Here is a 23,064-nt window from a genome sequence, read left to right as displayed (position 1 = left end):
TTCCTTCCTTCCTTCCTTCGTAGCCTAATAACGTTTCATATTGGTGGTGTAAATGGAACACTGTAACCACTACTTCTTAAATATTTTAGTGCCTTGGAGTGTATTCTGTATTTCCATGTTGCTCTTGTGCAAGAATTTCCAGTTACTCAAGAAAAGCAGCCACATTTCAGGTAGATTACCAGGTCAGGAGGTGAGAAACCTGGTGTTGCTGCCTTACCCAGTAGGACTTTGGGACTCTTGGTCTGTTGTCCACCCATTCCAGAAGTGAAGCTGTTCTCCTGTCTCATTCCTCAGCGTGGCATTAGAGTGAGCATCTCTGAGTATGCTGAACGGTACTGGGCAAATGTTTGAAAAACTGCTGTGAGAGCTTAAGCAAAAAAGCTCAAGGAAGCCTGGAGTGGGGCAGGGTGGTAGAAACACTGTGTATTTATTGATGCTCCCCTGGTTTATTTTTTTATCCCTTCAATTCTGTTCCCTCTGGGATATCTCTCAAGTGTGTCATTTTTGTAGCTAAAGGCCAACAAACAAACAAATATGCTTAAACTTATCCACATAACACTTAATAAAACCCAGCCAGTAGGTTCACTCTCTCTTCCACCTGGGGAAAAAGGATCGAATTAGGGGTGCTTGAGCCTAGGAAAAAAAAATCGGGCTGTGAATCTCCACAAGACTGCTACATGTGTATGTTTCCTCTTCTGTTTTCAAAGCGGATAATTGGTTTTAGTAAGAACTTCTGACTTGATTAGGGGACCCTTAGGAAATTAAAGTGTGTTTGAATTTCACAAGTATAATTTTAATTATACAAATTTTGCGTTTTCCACTAGGGAGCTAGGTTCAGAACTTGTTTTCCTATACTAATAGGGGTAGTAAAGCTGATTATAGCAGAATGCCTCACTTAAATCGCTTTGAAAATAAAAATCCATGGGTTGGATCATTGTTTTTCCCTGCAGTACACGATGTTCAGGTTCACGTCCACACATGTTCCCGTATCCTTGTTAAAAGTGATTTTTCACTGGATCTGCAGGACTGTAGAACTAAGGGACATAGTTGGGGGTGGGGGAAGCTCATTATGAATTTTTCTGCTGCACTTGCTGAAAGAATTCAATTAAAGTTCTTTTGAGCACAAGTCCTGCCTGGGCAGCTTGTGTTTGGCACGCTGCCACGTTAGCATGTTGTGATTGCCGTTATCACCCCCATCACCCTGTTTGCTCAGAACCTGTGCATTCACAGCGTTAGCTCTTCTAGTTGTCCTCCTTCAGCAGAACCCCGGTGGATTAGAGCAGAAGGCACCGTGGAGACAGTCACCTGAGTTCTTCCCCAAGCTGCAGAGAGATGATGGAGAGAGGATGAGCAGACCCCTGGGCATCCACCAGGAGGGCTGATTGTGTTAATGGGAAATGACCATTTCTGAGGGCTATCCAGACAAAACCCCCAAGCATCGGGGAAGTGCTTTGTAGGTTTGAACTCAAGCATCCTTGAACATCTCCCCACTGCGCGGACACTTTAAAAGCTGCCTAGAGGCCAGCTCCTTGGTCTTTCTGGGCTCTTGTCTCAGATGTTGACAGGAGAGCTTGAATAGAACAGTTGTTCGCCCAAGAGAAATCATGGAAGCAGCTTGTGGAAGAGGTGGTGTACTCTAGGTAGGGGCCTGAAAATGTAGAGAAAATCCAACTCCAGCTGGTGAACTGATCCCAGTCCATCCCCCACCTTGCGCTTAATCATCCACTGTACTGTTCTGACTACTTTCTACTAAAGTGGTGTAGCTTAGTGTTGAAGAGCCTTGATGGCCTCTGGAAGCAGACTGAGTTTGAATCCTTGCGCTCTGTCACTTCCCAGATATTTACCTAAATATGCCATTCCTCAGTTTTGTTGTCTGTGAAAAGGACACAATAATAGGATCTCCTTCAGGGGGTTGTTGTGAGGATTCCATGAATTGACAGAGAAAGTGCTGGTGTCTGGCACCTAGTAGGCACTTTGGGAATTATGGTATTGTTATGGTAATACCATTGTTAGGTATTGTTAGGAAGTCTGGCAAGATGCTGATTGTCTGTCTTGCTTGGTAGCTGGGGAATTGTATAGTGTTGCTGTCTATCTTTTTTTCTTTTTTTTTTTTTTTTTTTTTTTTAAAGATTTTATTTATTTATTCATGATAGTCACACAGAGAGAGAGAGAGGCAGAGACATAGGCAGAGGGAGAAGCAGGCTCCATGCAGGGAGCCCGATGTGGGATTCGATCCTGGGTCTCCAGGATCGCGCCCTGGGCCAAAGGCAGGCGCCAAACCGCTGCGCCACCCAGGGATCCCTGTTTTTTTCTGAAGTCATTGAGGAATATAAAAGAGCTTAGATACATGCACAGATGTGTGTGTTTATGGGTGTACGTGTGTGTGTCTGTGTGTGAATTTATAGGACTCAGTGGAATCATGGTGTAATTCAGATTCAGAGGCAGGTCTGTGCTGTTACCAATGAAACATGTAGTTTGGTAGGTGCACAGTCCTGGGGTTAAAGCCTCTAGATTAAATGTGGTGCTGCCACTGACTCTGTGACCTTAGGAAGGTGTCTAAATAAATTTTTCTGAGCTTTGATTCTGTACCTAAAAACTGGGGATAACATAGTTGTGGGTTGAAATGAGACACTGTAAATCAGCACCTGGTATATGGTTGACACTTAGAACATGTTAATTCCTTCCTCCATAAGGAAGGGGGTTTTTTCTTTGGCTTTTTGGTTTTTGGTTTTTGTGTTTTTTTTTAGGGGGGGGTACCTTGAAAAATGAGAAAGCTACAAAGTACTCTGCTCTTACTGGAGATTCTGGAGTTAGTTGATGAGTCTTTAGAAAGCTGACCAGAAGAGGGGTGCTCTTATCCTTAATCTGCATGCAAAAGGCCTGTTTTAGTGGTATTGTTGCACAAGACCCAAATTTCCAGTGGTAGGGAAAGGATTTTATTCAGTCAGAAACCTTAGATGGTGTCCACAAGTCTTTGAAGGTGGGTTTGTTTGTTCCTTTGACATATGGTGGTAACCAAAAGCCCGGGGTAGGATGGTTGAACAGGTTTGGGGATTGCTCAGATTTCTGGCTGTGACTGAGGGCAGTGGAGGGAGGGGGAATGTCCGGGATTGTATCTTTTCACAGAATCTTTTACTTGGGGACACAGACTAATAGGTTTTGCTCTATAAACGTCAGCACCAGAGCTCCAGGAAACGTGCCCCCCCCCCCTTTCCTAGCCGTCAGCTTGGTGAACCCTGATCTACTGTCAGGACTGAGAAAGCCCCCAAAGGCCTTAGAGCATCTGCAGTGTGAGTGTCCAGATCTCTGTGCTCATTTCTAGATTGGCCCCCTCCACTTCATGTCCATCAGGTGGCATTTTCCAGATGTTGCCAGGAATGAGGAGCAAGATTATGATGATGAGTGGATGCTGGGTAGGGGATGGGGTGTGTGTGAATGTGAGTGTGTGGAGGATGGAAGGAGGTGGCCAGGAGGAGGGGAAGAGTGGAAGATTACATTGACTAATTATAGGGAAAAAGCCATATTTGCTGCTCCATTAAGCGATCGCTAGGCTATGAAGCAGTTTATTGTAATTAATGCAGAAACAGCAAATAAGTGTTAAGTTTGGAGTGGAGGGTCTCCAGGCACCCCTAACCCCTTTGCTGTTCTGTGCTCATTATCCTTTGAGGTGAAGAGTCTTAGGGGATACCCTCATCTGAAGGACCGAGGTAGCAACTTGGACCAGTTTTCCGCTGCCTTATTTTGTCAAACAAGGAGGATGTCTTGCCCCATTTCCTGGAGAATCTTCTGCAGGGGTTTTTGTGTTTTCTGAGGATGGAGGAGGAGGGACAGACCCATGCCATCATTGCTATTCTTGCCACAGCCGTTTTAATTTCATCTCATGAAAGTGGCAGGTTACACATCCCAAGTCCATCGAGCTACGGGCCGTGTGGAGTTGTGATTGCTTTCCTTGATGGTTTCTTGTTCAAATCAGCGGTGCTCTTAATTTTCCAGATGAAGTAAAAAGAAAATTGGAGACTCCCCTCCCGCCCTGTGTCTCTTCATCCAGGGTTTTCTGAGCATGACTCTGATTTGGAGGGTTAATATTAATTAGGAGCCAGTTTAGACCTCGCCTGCTTGATGAGGGGAGCTGCAGCCGTGGTGACAAGGGTGGCTCCTTTCCGCATGTGCCTGCTCCTTGTGAAAGTTTCTGGGTTTCAAAGCCAAAGGGGTAAATAGAAAGGAGATGAGGGGCTACTTCTAGAGAACTGGGACTGACACTCCCTGGTCCTCAGGGAGGAGCCGAGTGGGTGTGCCAGGGCATCTGGGGCCCAAGGAAGTTCTGCCTTTGTCTACTCCTTCTGGCTGGTGGCCGGAGCCTTGACTGGCTGGCTGCTTCTGCGCTCTGCCTCAGTTTCTTTCCTTGCAGGTGCTTCTTTGGCTTCCAAAAAGAGGCATGACTCATTTCCGTAGTTTCCAAATTGGATGGTGCTTGGATTTCTCGGAGGCGGTCCCCCCTTTGGTGCCAGGTGACAGGGAGTTGCTTTGGTTTGTGCTGAAGCTCAAGATCCCTGCTTCTAAGCTTTCCAGTGCTGGGTGGGTCTTTTCGGGGGTGGGGGGGTGGGGGGGTGGGGGTGCAAAGGACCAGGACACTGAGAGTCAGCGAGCTCTTCCATACAGTTAGGAGACAGGCGGCCGAGGGAGGAAGTGACCTGCTCTCCTTAGGCTGGGTCACATTGGGGTTCTTTCTTCTTTGGCCTGTGGGTTGGGGTTGCTTCTCTTTCAGATGGGGTGCTCGGGGCCGGAGAGTGTGAACATGCTGTGGGTGTGAATGTTCTGGCTGTAGTGGGAGAGACCTGGCTTCTGGTTCTTAGCTCAGTGCCGAATAGCTGCATGTGACCTCAGGCCAGTTGCCTTGCAGCTCTGTGCTTCAGCATGCCCATTTGTGGACTGAAGGAGAATTAAGGAATATATAGTGGGGATCAGCTGTGCTTAGGGTTTAAGAGAATGGGCTCAAGAGGCGGGCAATGTTAGGGTTTTATTTCTAGCCTGACAATTTCTTTGTGAGCTCAAGATGTTCACTTAACTTTGCTAATCCTCAGTTTCCTGACCTGTGAAGTGGGACAATAGGATAGTAGTATCTACCTGACAGGATCGTGGCAATGACCGCATGCCACAGTGTTCAGACAGTGCTTATCACAGCACCAGAAAGATGCTTAGCTCGTGCTATGGGGAGCTGCTCTTATAGCTATGTAGTGGTCTGGCTGAAGATTCCTGAGAAGTGAAGGCATGGAGCAGAAGGGGCCACATCAAGAAAACAGCTAAGCTGCAAAGCCTGACTTTCTGATCCTGATGGAGCGTCTCACGGAGGTAGATTTGTGGTCAAAGAAGCAAGGCCTGCCTGACCTGCCTGGCCGGGAACTTGGGATGGTGGAGCATCTGTGGTAGTGGTGCTCTCTGCTTGGCTTGTGAGCCCAGCGGAGCAGAGGGAAGTCTGGTGTAGGCCGGCCTGCAGTCCCTGACTCCGCACCAGACAGTGCTGCAGGCACGGGTTTGGGACTGCCCTTGCCTGACATCTTAGCCCTCTCACTGCAGGAGAAGGAGAAGGGGGAGAAGAGGGGAGCCGGTCGCCGAGTGACATGGAGACGCACATTCGTTTTTGGAAACCCACGTCTGGTACTGCCTGCAATACAGGAGCTTTGCGTGACTGAGGCAGGACTGACTGATCAAAGGCCATTTGCGATTTCAGAGTGTTCTGAAGTGTGTTTGGCAGACAGAGTCCTGTGTTTTGATCACTTCCTCTCCCACTGTACTCCCCCACTTTGGTGAGGAGGTTCTGAGTCGTCATGGGCACCTGCTTCTCATGCCTCTATGTGTACCAGGGATGCTGGACTGGAGGCAGGCCCCTGCTCTTGGTGGCCGCCGCTCACATGGAGCTGTGGATACTGGCTCAGTGTGGCCAGCTGCATCCCCTCAGCTGCTTGTCAGGCTCCTTTTCGGGGGCAGGCTGGAGTAGGTGTGGAAGGTTTGTAAAACCCTAGGAGGTGTCGTATGACTATTATTACTCCCTTGGAGGGGGTTGGAAAGAGGGACTGGTGGAGAGCATCTTGCAGGTCGGGAGGAAGGATGTTCTTGCAAATGAGCACAAAGCAGGCCACGTGTTGGCCAAATAGAGTTGCTTGGGCCCTGGTAGCCGCTGGCCCTGCACTCTGGCCACTCCCAGGGAGGTAAATGTCTAAACAAGGCCATCTACTAGTGTGGGGACAGCAGCTGTGTGTCCATACCACACACAGGGGACACTGAGGAGGGAGCAAGCAGGGCAGGCCTCATGGAGGAGGTCCCCCATGAGCTGAATTTGAGAGTGGGAAGAGCCTCCAGTCAAGGAACATGTGGAGCAGTTAGGAAGCCTGGCTTTGGTGGAGGGTGTGTGGCACATTGTGCCTTATAGGCCAGAGATACTGTGCAGAGGAGGGCAGGCTGAAGGATTGATTCACTCCCCACACAGCAAATGCCTGGAGCCCTCTCCTGAGCCAGGCCCAGAGCTGGGGAATGGGGTCCAGCTGTGAGCACGATCCCGTGTCCCTGCATTTGCATCTGGCAGGGACACATTCATTAAACAGCCTATCACAGGATCCATTATTGGAGTACAATTACACTGAATGCTACAAAAATGTGTAGGCAGTTTCAGGGGGTGTAATGGAGAAACCGGATCTGCTGTAGGGTTTCAGGAAGGCTTTTCTGAGAAGCACGTAGAGGCTGAGCTAGCAGGGTAGATGGAAGCATGACCTCAGGAAGGGAGGATCGGGGTGCATGCATTTCATGTGCTGGAGGGCAGAGGGTAGGAAGGGGGAGCGGGGCGGTTAGGCTGGGCCATGGGTGTGGGGTCAGGTTTTATTCTTCCTCTAAGGGGGTCGGGAGGTAGAGAGCCCACTTAGAGCACAGGAAGGGGTGGGAAATTATCAGTTTTGAATTTTGTAAAGATCTCTCTGGCAGTCTGCGTGGAGGAGGGCATGTGGGAACCCTGGGCAGAGATGGGGGCACTGGTATGTGACTTGCATGAGGGAAGAGGGTGGTCTGGCTGAGTTCTTGGAGGTGGAGACCAGTGGACCCAAAGAGGTGTGTTTGTGAACATTAGCACAGCAGTTGGGTGATTTGGTAGCTGAATGGGAGGTGCTAAAGGTGAGAGGCAGGTTCGGCTTGTGTGTGTAGGCAGAGAGAGCCCCTGCCCCGACCTTGCTGTAATTGGGAACATTGGTGCCCACAGCAGATGGGCAAGACACATGGGCCTGACTCAGGTCAAATGTAAACCTCTGGTGGGAATTCTGCACATTCTTGATGATGTACCCCTATTGGTAGACCCTATATACTTACAAATGATGTACACGTGCTGTTGTGTTAAAAGTTTACATACTTTAAGTCATAGACAAATAATTAAAAATAAAAAAGGATGAGAAAAAAGCTAAACACAGGGTGCCTGGGTGGCTCAGTCTGTTAAACATCTGCTTTCAGCTCAGGTCATGATCCCAGGGTCCTGGATTGAGCCCCACATTGGGTTACCTGCTCAGCGGGGAGTCTGCTTCTCTCTCTACCCTTCACCCTGCTCGTGTTCTTTCTCATACTCTGTCTCGTTAATAAATAAAATCTTTTTTTTTTTTTTTAAAAAAAAAGCTAAACACAAATGAAAGTTCTAGTCTTTTCCTCCTAAACTACTTTGGGGCCATAGCTCTAGGCCATGGACCCCCATTATTGAGTTAGGGTGGCCATCACTGCATCTGGCCTGCTGAGTTGGGCACGAGACTGCACAGTAACACACCCTGGAAGTGGACATGGCCATGTTATAGGAGGACAGGCTTCCTGGGGCTTGGCATTTGCTAGTCTGTGTGTGCTCATCCTATGGAATATATAACGATGCACGTTCCCTTATGGTCCCAATGTCACCTGTCCTGTTCAGTCCAGAGGACCAAGGCCGCACGTGGCCATGAAGCATGGATCTTATAGAGAGAGCTTGGCATGAGTGAGGAATATCGATTCTGGCCCTGGCACTTCTGCTACCTGCGGTGCCACCCCGGCCAATTCTGAGTCCTCCTGGGCCTCTCTTACCCTTTCATCTGCTGGGTTGATAATAATACTTCCCTATTGAACTCCAAAGGCTGAAAATGATTCAGAGCGAATTGTTTCTATCTTTGCAATGCAAACATCGCTCTGAGTTTCCTCTCCCCTTCGCTCCCGGCAAATTGGTATCACTACTTGGAGGGTACGGCTGGGTTCTCTGAGGCTAATTCCGTTCCAGCCCGCTCCATTTAGCTCTTCCTTCGAGCAGAACCCAAGCAAGGATCTCACCTTCCAGAGAGTGCTTTTAAAAACGCTTATTTCTCAACAGACTGCATTTCAGTGTCCACCCCCCACCACTCCCCCCCCAGCACAGCTGTGCTCAGCAGAGGCCTCGGAGCTGTTTTTATATGTGAGAGGTGAGCAAATCAAAGGTGAGCCCGTTCTGCCTCAGTGAGGCCTTTTGTGTAAAAAGGACCTTCTGGAGTAAAGCGGTCAGGATGACTGACAAACCGCCAGAGCTACCCAGTGACAGACCTGCTCCGTAGGGTAGCTTCAACAGAAGCCGGGGCCACGAGCAGACCAAAGGATGCCCAGAACCCGAAGTGGAAAAGCCTGATTGAGATGAAACAGCCCCGAGAGTCTGTCTTCTGCTCGGATGATCCATGGAGCCAGGCCCAAGTGGCCGGCGGAGGCCGTCAACATTTATGGTTTGTCCGCGCTTTGACTTCTCTGGCTTTATTTCCTTTGAGATCAAAGCAGGGAGACAGGAGTTGCCACTCCTGGGCTCGGTTTCAATCGATTTTGGTGTCCCTGGCTTTGTGACCTTGGGATTGCATGCTTTTGCTTGGGGTGACTTTGTTTCAAACACACAGTAGGAGGTACGTGGCCAGCTTGTAGTTGGAGGGAGCTCTCAGGAATGCCCAGAAAGGACTGGGAAGCACCCCGGAGGGCCAGCCCCGTGTTTTCCAAGGAGTCTCGGATATCAGGAGTCTGGAAGTTTCTATGCGTTAGCCATGCTACTCCTCGGAGGGGCCGTCCTGGAGGCCGTTGAGTTCTGCACAGAGACAGGGGATGGGCCTGAAGATCCCTGCCCCCTGCTGCATAATAAATCTGATACTAAAATTAGTGCCGGCCTCCTGAGCCGTAATTCTTGCTGAGGTGATAAAGAAGCGTGTGTGTGGCCGGCTTGTCTTTCAGGACTGGGGGATGTTGCTTTATGTCAGATGAGCGGCCAGGCCTCAGAATCGATTTTTTATGGCAGCCTCTCCCCCATCTCCTAGCTTCCTCCTCCTGTCTTGTGTTTTGCTGGGGTGGGAGGAGGCAGGGGGCGGATAGAGGGGAAATATTTGAGCTCCACTTTGGGTTTTGCATAAGTTGCTGTCACAGTGGGTAGATGTTCCTTGAGAACCCTTCTGAAGGTTTTATAATTGAGTCTTTTACCTCAGCCGCAAGATATTACTCCTTTTCTCTAAAGCGTTTCCTTTATGCTCCGTGGAGGGAGGGAGAGAGCAAGACTTTTTTTTTTTTTTTTCCCTCCTGGAAAAATATGTCTATGGGAGAGGCTTGCCGTCCCGGGCAGTTGGGTGGCCAGCTATTAAAGTCTGAATAATGGAGGAGGCATCTGGGTCCCTCAGTGGAAGGCAGCCCTTCTGGCAGGGATGATTTTGCTTTGAAAGTAACGCGTTCACCTTTAACTGCTAACGGCTGTGACAGAGTGGTATTTAATTTTAAATTGCCCATGTCCAGAAACCCTCTGCTACTCTTTAAACAATAAAATGTTTTTCATCTTCCTGCAGCTGTGTTCTCTGTGTGGGGGCTTGCCGTTTTGGGGCGGGGGTAGACGGAGCTCATGTGTCCATCTGCACTCTCCTCTTTTTTTCCTTTCAAAGTCACCAGGATTTCTCAGAAAGCACTGTTCCTCTAGGTGTGGAGGCCCCACATGTAAACTCTCCAAAGTGAGTGGCTGGGAAGTTTATAAGCAAAGGCCGAGTGGGGTCAGCCAGTAACGGCAGCCCCTGGGGCTGCCGTGCTTCCTCTGTGGGCAGAACCCAGAAGTCGGTTTGTGTCCCTGACCCTTTCAAGAGGCCCATATCTGGTTCTCCCTGCTTCTACCCCCTCAGCTTCAGGGGACCTTGATTTGTTTGTGATAATCAGAAACAGATTTTGGCTCCTGGTCCATTATAGATGTGTTTGAGATGGATGCCAAGCCTTAAGCCATGGAAAGCGCATGTGAAAATGTATTTAGATAAAACAGAAGGAAAGGAAGAAAGGAAAGAAATAGCCTCTTCCAAATATCCCCCCCCCCCCCCCCCGCGCAACCCAACCAAAAAAAAAAAAAATCCTGAAATGATAATATATAACAGCAACAACAAAAGGCCTCAGTCCAGGCCCCAATAAAGGATAGGAAGAGAAAATTTGGCAGGGGCACGTGGGTGGCTCAGTGGGTTAAGCATCTGCTTTGACTCAGGTCATGATCCCAGGGTCCTGGGATTGAGCCCCACATTCGGTTCCCTGCTCAGCAGGGAGTCTGCTTTTCCCTCTCCCTCCACCCCTCCCCTTATTCGTTCTCTCTCTCTCTCTCTCTCTCTCACTAGCAAATAAAATCTTTTAAGAAAAAGAAAATTTGGCTTCAGAGCCAGCAGAATTGGTGCACAATGTGTAAAGGGTGGAGGACGCTTGTGGCGGCCCTGGAAGCATGGTCTCTGGGGGTGCTTTCCCGCTCACCCCCCAGGCTTCCTGCAGAGGTGGCAGGTTGGTGGGGCCACACTGGGAGCATTCCTGTCGTGCCCAGCAGGACTCTGTTTCTGTTCAGGATCCCCTTGAGTTAGGAAATATCGATTGCTCTGTATTTGTAAACAATCTTTAAAGGGACACGGTGCCAACAAAAATAGCCAACTTTGGGTGATGAAAGTGTGTTAGGGGAGGCTCTCAACAGGGAATCCCATTGCTCTGATGTTCTGGATCAGCAAGGCCCCGGATTTTATTTTCCTTTATAATTCTAAAAAGGGGCCTGCGGAGTTGAGCCATGTCCGAGTATTGAGCATCAGTGTCTTCATCCTCGTCGAATTTTTTCTTCTTAGCACAAGTGCTCAGCGGGGCTCCAACCGGCCCTCCCCTGGGCGCGGTTGTCCTGGTGATTCCTGGCCAGGGAGGGTCCTAGGTGGCCTTCGCTGCAGTGTCCTTCAGGCTGTGTTCGCAGTCCAGCTGCTGGCCCGGAATGGGTACTCCCCTGTCTCTCACTCCAAACAAAAAATAAACCCATGTACTCTATATATGTGTTTTAGGGGTGTGTGTGTGTGTGTGTGTGTGTGTGTGTTCGGTTTCTTGCCAGGTTTGTTGCCTACAGCTGCACAGCCACAGCTGGCTTTGAAATCTCGAAAAAAATTTTTTTTTCTTTAAGTGACTGGGGGTAAGGCTGGAAGGAGGAGGCAGTGGGTATGGTTTGACCATAATCACACGTAAAACACGCTGACCCCAATTTTTTAAGAAAGTGCTTAATTAGAATATTGTAAAAGACGCTATTGAGAAGAAGAAAGTTTTTGTTTGGGGTTCCTGTTTATCCTGGTTTAGGGTCGGTCCGGGTGTTTTTGGTTGCTATAGTGATGAGAAGCGTGGGACTCAGTGGTGCCATCTTCCCTTATGGAGGGGTTGAGGGAGGCCTGAGCTGAGCCCAGCCAGCAGCTTCTGTGGGGGAGAGAAGACCGGTTCAGATGGGTCCGGCTCCCGTCCTCCCAGTGAGCTAGAATTAAAACTGCCTTTTTTATCTTGAGGCAAATTGGTAACAATTTGTGGAAGCTACCTAACTGAGGAGCAATCAGTTTTTGGATTTGCCTTTGCCTTCATCTTTCTAGAAGCCTGAGGAGGAAGGGAGGTTTCTGTGCATAGATTAGCTTGGATTTCTCAGAACTTTCTTCTTTCCAACTTTTACAAAATGGTTTGCATCCCTGAGCTGGGACTCGTCCTTTCAGATAAGGGTTCTTCAACGTGATTGTCGGAGGCAAGCATAGAGGGGCTGTAGACATGCTCTGTCTTCAAGGTTAGGGAGCAGCAAACATTCAGGGGAGTATCTAGTGAGGGGGAGTTCTCTGGGTTCAAGGATACCCGTTCCCCCTCCACCCCCCCAGGAAGAAAGCCTGGTTTTGTTTTCTTTTTCGGTTTTCTTCCAACTGCTTAGAGTGAATAGATTAGCAAATGGGCTAAAACTGAAGGAATGGAGAAGTTTGCAGGGCCCTTGTAGGGGGCTGGTGGTATCTTTACAGCCTCCCCTGGACCCCCGTGCTTGCCCCTAGTAACTCGTGCATGAGGACAAAGGAGAGCAGTCTGGCCCTTTGCAGGATGGAGGCCCAGGTGGCGGGGGCATGTGCCTGGCCGATGCCCTGTGAGCCACCTTTGCAGAAAGTCGGTTGTGGAAGACAGGGCGGGGTGGCGGCACCCCCAGTTGTGTCTGGGAAGCTGCTGTGTTCTCAATAGTTGTTTTGAATTCTGTGGTATAGAACTGAGCGTTTTGAGACAGTTACAGGAACATCTCCCCAAAGAGGTATTCCTGCGAATTTCTGCGTAAACGGAACCCTCTTTTCCCAGCAAGCATCATTATATTTTTAGAAATGTTTCCTTTTCTTGTTGCCCGTTGGTTACCAAGGCTCCGAGCACTTTCTGCTGTGTCGTTCTGACTTCCTGAACAGGTGTCTGGAGGGGTGAGGGGTGATAGTAAAAAAAATAAAAAATAAAAAATACTGCAGGATACTTTTTGTCACAGGAATCAATACCTTTCCATCCTGCGTGGGTGCCGTGGGAGTGGGGACCCAATCTGGTTTCTGTCCCTGCCTCCCTGATGAGGGCAAGGAGAGGGTCACCCTGCTTATCTGAGCCGTCGGCTTCTTTCCCTCCCTCCCTCCCTTGCTTTTCTTTCTTTCTTTCTTTCTCTCTCTCTTTTGACCGATACCTAACTCCTTGTCCCGTTTCCAGGATTTTGAGAGAGTGATTTCATGTTGGCCAACAGAACCGGTGGCTGTAATTTCACTTGTTTTTTTGGCATGAAGGAAACAAACTACAAAAGATTTTTCTTTAAAGGCCAAGCACAGACTTCGAGGGTCTGAGGGTGACAACTCCGAAGGTGGGTTTTGGCGATGTTTTGGCCTCCCCTCCTTGAAGCTATGCGCCCTTGCATGTTCCTCGAGGGTCGCTAATAAGAACTGCTGGCCTAAATCAGTGTCTCTGAGAATCATTGACTCACTAATTGCTCATAATCGAGTCCTGGCTTCCCCCTCCTGCTGAGAGCACTTTTGTTTTCCGAGTTCTGCAGGGAACTGGATGGATTTCTGGAGTGTTTAAGAGGTACCCCATAAAAGAGTTTGGCATGCCACTGTTGCTAGCTGTGCTCTCAGAGGTGACCACACCACTGGTATCCGGGCTCCTGGAACAAGGGGCTGCTGGTGACCTTTCCCAAGGTCGCTTGTCTGAGGGAGAGTGGATTCCCCAGCCCACTGCGGCCTCAACTTAATTTGTTCTTTTCTAGGGCAAAATGACCTCGCCGTAAACCTGCCTTTTTTTTTTTTTAATCTTTTCTTTTTTTTTAGTGAACAAACAGAATTAGGAAAGGTGTGTTCTAGTAGAAAGCAGGCAACGTTGGGAGGAGATACCACTAGCCACTCATTAAAATGCCAAGGTAGGGTTAGGCGGATGTGAAGTGCAGGGCCTTACACGTTAGAACGAGATGCCCCAGGGACAAAGCGGAGGCCAAGAGAGGGCTGGCCTGCAGAGAAAGTGTGGGGATTTTTAGGAAGCAGCATTTCTCTTGGCATTGGGAAGTAAACAAACAAAAAAACCTGGCAACCCCATTTGCTCCATGTTTATGGTCTCTATGGTCCTCTGCAAATTAGTGGTCTCAGAGAGCTCTTTTTTTTTTTTTTTTCTAAATCTTTATAATAAGACCTTTTCCTACGATGTCATGAGGAGCCCCCAAAGTACGTTCTTCCAGGGTGAATGTGGGAAATCAGCGCAGTCCAAAGGAAGCACAGATCACTTCCTTCCATGGACACCCAGCCCTGTGGGGGCTACCCTGAGTGTCTTGGAAGTGAGTGAACTTGGAGGCCCCTGTGTACCTGAGTGTGGGTACCATATGACTTGTTGACTTTTCATCTCTTCTACAAATCTTCTGTGGCCAGCCTTGGGGAGGTAAAGCGAGGGAGAACATGTCAGGGGTGGTCTTTGGAGGGAAGGCCACCAGTGTGTATGGTCCAGTCTCCTAATTCGGATCCTGTGTCCCCATGCCTTGAGGGCTGGTTCTCCTGTGACTTGGTTGGCTGCATGCTTCTCTCCAGTCATGGTTGGTTTGTGTTTGGTGTTTGATATTCTGCTTTGCTTTGGGCATCCAAATTCAGTTGGGAGCTTTAGCTCATGTAAGAGGTTCACCAGGCTTCTGAGGCCTCTCTCTTACCTGAGGCATCAGAAAGCCCTTTCTATGACTCATTGGAATCACCCAGTGGTACTCGTGACCACCCCAAGTTCTGAGCACCCCTTTTGTGAGTTAAAGGCAGTCGAATGGGTTCTCTCTGCAGGCCCTGCCTTGGGGAGGCAGGATGTAGGTTTTAGTGGGTTGTGAGTGAAAGCAGTCCTGTGCTCGCCCCTGGTCTGGTCAGAGAGGCCCTGCTGACAGTGCCTTGTGGCAGAGGACTGGAGGATGGTGCTGGGCCATCTTTCTAAAGGGACCCTATAGTTGAGACAGAGGCAATCAGGTTTTTCCCTTTTGGTAACGGCAGTAGGGCTGGCCCAGGGTGGTACCAGGAGCAGTAGAGGAGCCCAGGGGATTTGGGGCATCCTCTTTTTTTATTTCTCCATCCCTTTGTGGTGGGATGTTTGGGAGAAGAGAGGCAATGTGGTGTGGTGGATAGGGTCTGTTCTTGAAGACAGTTCTGGGATAGAATCCTGGCTGTGTGACTTGGCCAAGTTACAGAACCTCTTTGGGCCACATGTAGGTCCTGTGTAAAATGAGGATATTAAGGCTTGCTTGGTGGCTACGGGGACAGGTACCCCTTCTGTAGAGCACCTAGTACAATGCCTGGCATTCAGTATAGTGCCAGTTGTTCAGTTGGGGTGGATCCAGCAGTAGCTGGGGAAAGCTGGAGGTTGTGCGGGTGTCAGACTTAACACTAGTCTGTTAATTCTGCTGCTTTGGACCAAGGGGCCACAGCATAGTTGAGGCTTCCAGGCCCTACCCTCCTCTCTTCTCCGCAGAATCTTCCCACATCCCCACCCCCTATGGGTCTGGGTTCACCTCCTAGTCAATCTGAGACAACCCCAGCTTCTGAGCCACCCTCCTTTTCTCAGCTTGCTCCAGCCACTGAGGGAGGCTAGGGCTCTGGCCACAGATCGCAGGTCGTGCTGGGCTGGTGTCTGACTCCTGCTTGATTTAGTGGGGGTGGTAGAAGGGATGGTGGTGCAAGGGGCAGAGGCCGTGGGAAGATTGTGTGAATGTGAACATTTAATTACCGTCAGTAATTAGCCTAGGGTTCCTGGACCTTGGCACTGTTGACATCTTGGGCCAGAGAATTCTTTGTTTCTGGAGGTGGAGGAGAGGGGAGCGGTGGGGTGTGTTCTGCGTATTGGAAGATGTTTAACAGCGTGCCTGGCTTCTACTCACTGGATGCCAGGGGCGCCCTCTCCCCAGATGTGACCACTAAAAATGTCTCCTGGGGTGTACAGTCCCCTCTGGTCGAGAATCATTGGTGCAGCCTCGCAGGTGGCTTCTGTACAAGAGGAAGGGGAAGGGCTTGTGTGTGTTCAGAGGTTCCGTTTGGCGTGGGTTGGAACCTGGACAATGAAATATTCATGGACTTCAAGAGCTGGAAGGCACCCAGAGAAGTCGCCTGGGCCGGGCCATGGCCCCTGCAGTCCTCTCTGCGGCCAAGTGAAAGGACAGGGAGGGATATTTCCCTGGGCCAGCCTCTCTGCAGAGCACTGCGTGAGGGCAGCTTCCTCTTGCTTTGGGGCTCCCCGTGCTCCCTTGTTTCCAGCCTCCGGTAGGAGAGTCTCATCTGCCCTCTCCTCTGCACGCACGGGGTCGGAGATGCTCAGAGGAACGGGTTCCTCTGCGCACACAAAACAGAGTTTTATTTGAAATGAATTCAGTTGGGGGAAAAAAAGTCTTGCTCGCCAGGACTCTGCTGTCCTCTCTGCCCCTTTATTCCTTCTCTGTCTTCCGTTAAGAGGAGCCTGGGAGGGGCTGCCTGATGAGATCGATGGGCCGGGGCTTTTCCTCAACTCTGATTAAAGGCAAATTATCCAGTGGAAGTCGCATGGGGTTGCTGTGCTTGTAAAAAAGTCGGTTGTGTGCCATAAACCTCATCACGGCTGCCTTGGTGAGAGGGAAGAGGGCCGGGAAGTATTTAGTGCTGTTGGTTCAGTTTCCAGGGGTCTGGCTCCCACGCTGCGGGAAGGCAGCCGGTCGGCACAGTGCACCAGGATCTTGTTTTCTAGTTTTGGTCAGTGAGTGAGTGAGAGGCTTGCGTCATCTGGTCAATGGGGAGCTTAGAGACAAGACCGAGGGTTGCTAGCAAGTTGCCAAGCAGTAGCTTTAGATCTTAAACTTGGGGGAACCAGATGGCTTTATGGGCTGGAGGTGGGGCCCGTGATATCTCAGTGACTTTCACCTCCCGTCCCTTCAGAACAAAAAACATGGGCTTGGAGAGGCAGGATAGCCTAGCGGCTGGGAGTACACATGAAGGGACTCGACTGCCTGGCCATGTATAGAGATGGATGCTGGGCTAAGTATATAATCCCCCTGTGCCTCAGTTGCCTCGTCTGTAAAATGGGGATGAGGGTCATAGTACCTACTTTTGGGTGGTTGTGGAGAATTAATGGGACTAAAAGGCCGAGTGGAGAGCCCAGCAGGGAGTGAGGTAGTCACTCTTAGATTGTTAGTAGTTACATTGTTCTGGAATGGATGGTTCGCTTTGCTTCCCTGGTTTAATGGCAGTGGTCCTTATGCTTCATTCTGCAGAAAAATCACACGGGCCCTTCCCTGGACATGTGGAGGTCAGGGTCTCAGTGGAGGGGGCCCAGGAACCTGCATTTCACACCTCAGGTGGTGCCAATGCAAGGGTCTGCAGAGAACTTTGGGAAAGGCAGCATTTCTCAGATCCTCAAGGAATGAGGATTCGCCACGTCATCACAGTGTCCTCCTTCATTTCAGATGGTCTGGACACAGGCCACCTGCTCTGGGCCCTGCTGGGCATGATGGGTATGCATGGTGGCAAGCTGCTGGCCTTTACCCTGGCCAGGTCCTGCCTGAGCCGTACGCCCGAGGCCTGGGCCAGCCCCGGCAGCTGTGGGGCTAGGGGGGACGGCCTGCCCCAGCTCACAGCACATCCCCGATTCTGGCTAGGTTAGCGTCCCACCCCCGGCTCTCACTTTGCCGGCGAGAGCAGCGGGCCTGTTTTGCAGGTTGTGTTGTTTCAGTGGGGAACTGGTATGTGTGTGTGTGCACGCGTGTAAAAGAAAACATCAAAATGTTTGGGGAGTGTTTTAGGAAAATAGCAAGGAGCAGATTGCCAAGGCTCGCTTATATGTTTCTTTCTTTCCTTTTTGCTGTGTACATGTGTGATCAGAATCCCGGAGCATTCTGAAATACAGCTTTGGCTTTTCTTACCCCAACTGTTCTTTCTTACAGTGGAGAGGATACAATTCAGCACCAATAATACTAAGCAATAAATAACCCAGAGAAGATGAATAGCCTTGTGTGGTGGTAAATTAAAGTTGATTTATTGCACATAATATATACAGGTGCTTCTAATGTAATTAAGCAGCGAGGCTTTTAATGCTGCAGAATCTGAAAGAAGACCCAAGAAAATTGGGTCTTAATAAGGCTTATTGAAATAACAGCTAAACATGCTGCTTAGTACCATCACAGGCTGCCGAAAGATGGGCTGACTGGGCTGTGTTTTCTTGTGTGTGGAGGTGACATGCCTGACCCGGTATCAGCAGGGTGTACACTGGAGTTGTTTTCCCTGCACTCGGACAGGGTTGTGTGGAGCTGTCTGTGCACCCTGGCCTCACCCTTCTTGTGACCAGCAGTCAAGTGGCTAGCCATGGAACAGGCTTTCTGCAAGTGAAGGGCAAAGTTGCCAAGGGGTGTGGAACTCATGACCATGGCCTCATTAGCATCCCATTCCAACTAAGGGACAAGAGAGGGTGGGTAAGTTCACTGACTGAGCCCACCCCCCACTCCTACCATGGGTTAAGCATTGTGCTAGAGATGGGGAGACAGAGATGTAAAGAGAGGCTGAACAGCCCCGCTCCTCAAGGCTGGAGAATGCTGTGATCGAGGCAGAGTAGGAGAATACAGGGGGGGATGAGTTCATGGGGAAGGTGCATTTGTTGGGAGACATTGAGGGCTGGGAAGACTTTTGAGGGTACCATGAGTGCAGGCCAGAGAAGTGGGTTGGCGGCCCCAGGGGTAAGGGACTGGAGGTTGGTGGCATCAGGGTTTGAGTGGGACAGGAGGCTGGACAATGATTTAGGGGCAAGAGCAGGAAGGATTTTGCATTTCAAGCCAAGATACAGAGTCTGTACCTGCAGGCAGTTCTGGAATTATGGCTAGTGACCAGCAGGACCAGCTTCACGACTTAGAAAGAAAAGTCTTGGCAGCATTGTGGGGATCGAGGGAGACCAGATAGCTGAGAGGGCAGGGCCTTTATGAGAGAAAGAGCCAGTTAGTATGGAAATGGGGTGAGGGCTAAGTACCTCCATGTGTCTGAGACCTACTAACTCCAGGTGTGTGGGGTGGGAGTACCTGAAGGGAGGATGAAACAGGGCTGAGCCAGTACTGGTGTAAGAACTTCCCCTGGTGCTTGTTAGAACAGAGGTGGGGGGGGCCCTCCCCTGGGATCCCCAGCTGCTGAGGTCCCTGGTGTCTGGGACTGTAACCAGGTCCCCCAGAGATGCCACCTGGAGCAGCAGCTTCAGGGTTCCCTAGGGATCAAATGGGTTATTCCACAAAGAGTGTTCGGGGCCAGGAAGGATGGAAGAGCTCCTGCAACCTTTCTGTAAACTGTCTTAGGGCCTTCAGACTTTAGGGAGCCGAAGGAAGGGCACATGGACCCTGAAACTCTGAGAAAGGACCTTCCCTCTCACAGATGTGCCCCATTTTAAGAAAACCCATTATAGAAAAACCTTGACTTCTGAAACAAGTGAAGGAGAGATCATTATTCCTGGGACCAAAGGTTTCAGAATGAGATCCTTTTGAGCAATGAGCTGATCTTTCAAACCAAAACGTAAGATTTTGTTTTCTCTGTGGAGGTCCTCTATTGCAAAACTGAAGATGTTTGAGCAATTTACTGCTTATGTTCAACAAGGTTGAAACAAAAAGATCCATCTACTTGGTCAGCAGTCTTGAGTGCCAGTGGTTTTCACAGTCACTCCTCAGTGAATCTGGAGTGGTATTTGCTCTGGAGCCGGGGGCCCAGCTGAGGATGGGGAGCCAGAGACCCAGGGCCTTACCTTTGGATGGACCTTCACATGACACATCCTGCTACTGGCGTGGAATATGGAACCACCAAGAGGTATGTGCCGAGTTTGGGGTTCCTTACTCTGTGGGGCTGCTGTGAGCTCCTAGACTGTGAAGCCCTCCCTTCCACCTCTAGCCCTCTTACCCCCACCTCCCCTCCCCCTCTCAGGCCTGGATGGTGCTTGACTCTACCATGACATTACTTGATTATTTGCAGAATTAGAAAATGCTTAAGTATCTGATCGCATCCCCCCCCCCCCCAGGGGTATATAGTACATCCTGTGAATATGTAATTAGTGTTTCTGTTCTTTTTTTTTTTTTTTTTTTTTTAAGGAATATGGGATGTCGGGTGTCGTAGATGGATAGGTGATCCATGTTAACCTTTTTTGAGGATCGTTCAGAGAAACTGAACAAAGTTCCCCTGTCTCTCTCAAGTGTGTTTGTACGTCTCTGGTTCTGCCTCTCCCCAGGGGTGTGGGATTGGAGAGTAGACAGGCCCTCCGATGACCCAAATGAAGGCTTCCCAAGGTGGGCTTGTTTATTTTTGACAAGTAGACTGAATCCCAGACTTGGGAGCATCCAGCTCTGACCAGCACCAAATCGAGTATTCGTCTGACCTTTTTATTCCAGTGAGTGGGAAGAGATCCGGTGCTCCCATTATCATAAATCTTGCCTGGCTGTTTGCTCTGATACAGCACTCCAGTTGGGTGCTGTTTGAACATCTGGCTTTGGGGTTTAAGTACTGGCAGGTGCAGGAGGCTGTGGCAGATGAGCAAGTGGAGGCGTTGCCCCGTCGGCGTGGGTATTATGGGAGAAGATGAAGTTGAGTCTGTCCTTGGGTGACTTGGTTGGTTCTCCTGAGTGTGCCGCAGGAAGACCAGCCCCAGGGGGCTCCTCACCACGGGGAAGTGAACTTTCCTGGTAAAGTCTCATGGCACTGCCAGCTGCAGGATGGGAGTGGCTCCCCCACCCCCACCCCTGCCTCTCGCACACCCCCTTCAAGACGGAGTCATCTTGTCTTTGAACCTTCAGATCACAGCCACAAGCCAGTGGATCTGTTCTTTGTGCTCCCGAAGGACTTGGCAACTTGGCTAACAAGGAGATACTTGTTGGTTCATTTCTTCATTCATTATTCATGCAGCTAGTGGTGATTAGCATTGAGTAATGTGGTTTCTGGGGGTAGTTGAGTTGTGTTCATTCACTGAACAAACATTTGTTGATCCCCTGCTCTGGGTTGGGTGCAGGGCATGGTGCGAGGGGCCTCCTCTGCTCTGCAGGGTGCAGTCTGTTCAGGAAGGCAGGTCACTGACAGGCGTAGGTGCTAAATCAACAGTTAGAAGGATGCTACAGGTGTTACAGGCCCTCCTAGTGGTCGTGGGGGGTAGTCTGTGTTGGGGACAGTGGCAGCAGGCTTCGCAGAGGAAGTGATATTTGACTTGGGCCTGGGTGGGGGGAACAGGAAAGAATTACAGTGGGGGAAAGTGCTCACCCTCCAGGGCAAACAGGGTTCTTGGGGTTTTGTTTCCCTTGAGGGATGGTCATGTGCCTTCCTGTCCTTCCCTCTTGGAGCCTGTGTCACTGGGGTTGTGGGGGGGGATTAATTTGGTGGTCCTGCTCCTGGTGAGAGAGGAAGGGAGAGAGAAGGGTACCGATGACTCATCCAGGTTCCCCGTGGCTAGAAAGAGAGCAGACTTCAAAGTCTGGGGCATATCAAAGATGAATTGTGTCACACCCACTGGGCGTTTTACACAAATAAGAACCCAGTTTCTGGCTCTGCAACAAAAAGTTGGTCTACTATGGGGAGACTCTGTATGTTGCACAGGCTTCGTTCAGAGGAAAGTTGGTATTCAGATGCTGGGGTGTGCGGTGGGTGCCTCTCTCTTTTTCAAACTCTGTTTTTCTTTGTTCCAGCCAGTGTTTTATTACTGATATGAATCACTAAGGGGCTCGGAGGGAGAGAGGAAGGGTTTCTGTATAAACAGCTGTCTTGCTGATTCAATCTACAAAGTGGATTTTATAGCTAAAGTATTTGTTCTTGCTCTAAAATGCCAAAACAGCACTGTCATTTCCTCCGCTAAAAGAAGGGTCTTTGAGAAGATGGGGGCCCTTGCCCATCACAAACCTCTCTTATGGGGAGAGGAAGGTGGAATTCCAAAGAACTTTCTTTGAACTGGTTGTTTCTAAAACAATCTCATGCTCAGAGGAGAAAAATTTTCAAAGTTTGAGTTACTGGTTTGTGTACCTTCCTCTTTTTTGCCCTACCGCAAATTCTGGTTAAAAAATAATCATCCTCCTCTCTGGTCATCACAGCTGACTACCTGCTTAATGTTTGTGTGTAGATATTTCATTTTCTTTTTTTATGCAAGATTTCATCTTTGCATGATCTGAGATAGTCGGTTGCCCTGAGATTATTAATAAATTGAGACGGTTAATGGGGTGTGACTCAGAACATATATTTAAAAACAAGTTGGAATAAGAAATAGGTCTTTTACAAAATTAATTTTTTGTTAGGCTCCTCTCGAGCCCTTTTGTTTGAAGCCAGCTTGCTTTGTAATGTTCATATATGCCCGATTGCAATTAACATAAATTACTTTTAAATACCAGTTAGTTGCCGTGGAGAGAGGCCAGGGTTGTGGCTGCTTATGGAGGGTTAAGAGGTTTGGTCATTGTCTGGGTTTTAATCTCACTGTAGATCAAATTCTGTTCCCTTTGGAGGCTGGCAGATCGTGTCAAAGATTGCTTTCTTTGATGGTGAGAAGGGCTAAGTCTTCGCCCTGAGTGCCAGGACATTTTCTTACCAAGAGAGAATAAATAATCATAAAACATTTGCTTGTTTCGAAACAAGTCATATCAAATGCAACGTGGTATCCTAGATTGGATCCTAGACTAGAAGGATATCAGTGGAAAAATTGGTGAAATCCAAAAAATGTCTATAGTTAATAGTATTGAATCAAAGTTGACTTCTTAGTTTGATAGAGGTGGCGTGGTTGATGTAAGATAGTAACGTTAGGGGAAGTTGGGTGAAGGGTAAAGGGGGGATAGTTTATCTTTGCATTTCTTCTGTCCTTCTAAAATTATTTCAGAATAGTAAGTTCTAAAGAGAAGGTATATTGAGGGTATTCCTTTTGGCTTGGTTGGGGCTATATTTGTCTCAGATGCATTCAGATATCTGCCTGGAGGGAGGGCAGATTCCTCCATTACTGTTTTGGAAACTGGCAAACGAAGACCTAAAGGTACCCAGGGAGCCCCTCACTCCTGGCTTGTCCCTCTTTTCATGCCGTCCATCCCCACCTTTCTCCATCGAACCCCATGGCAGATGCCTCCCTGCCTGCACACCCTTCTGGAAACTTGTGGCCAGCTGATCTGTCCTTCTCATTCCACTTGGCATCCACTGCCTGACACGGACAGGACAACTGTTATCCTGCGATACCCTGTCCTTCTCCTGGAAGGAGCCTATGATTGGATTGTTTATGTTGCCTTCTTCACTTACCCCCCCACCCCCCGCCTGCCGCATGTGTTCACTTTTAGTT

At 49.4% G+C, this 23,064-nt stretch overlaps 1 protein-coding gene across 19 annotated transcripts in view; it reads left to right on the top strand.

The window, feature by feature from the left end:
• Nucleotides 1-23,064, top strand: part of MSI2 (musashi RNA binding protein 2) — a 392,747-nt gene that overhangs the window by 16,111 nt on the left and 353,572 nt on the right. Inside the window, exon 1 of one of the 19 annotated variants that reach the window (XM_072779883.1) lies at nt 19,485-19,589. The exons of the other annotated variants lie outside the window; for them this stretch is intronic. Within the exon in view, the coding sequence (XP_072635984.1) occupies nt 19,500-19,589 (90 nt within the window). The 5' untranslated portion in view covers nt 19,485-19,499. Of the gene's footprint in view, nt 1-19,484; nt 19,590-23,064 lie in introns of those variants that run through there. 19 annotated transcript variants of the gene reach the window in all.

This window comes from Canis lupus, chromosome 16 (genome assembly GCF_048164855.1).
Source record: "Canis lupus baileyi chromosome 16, mCanLup2.hap1, whole genome shotgun sequence".
Classification (NCBI taxonomy): domain Eukaryota; kingdom Metazoa; phylum Chordata; class Mammalia; order Carnivora; family Canidae; genus Canis; species Canis lupus.
Note: the sequence above shows the minus strand (reverse complement) of the source record. Positions and strands in the feature narration are given on the sequence as shown.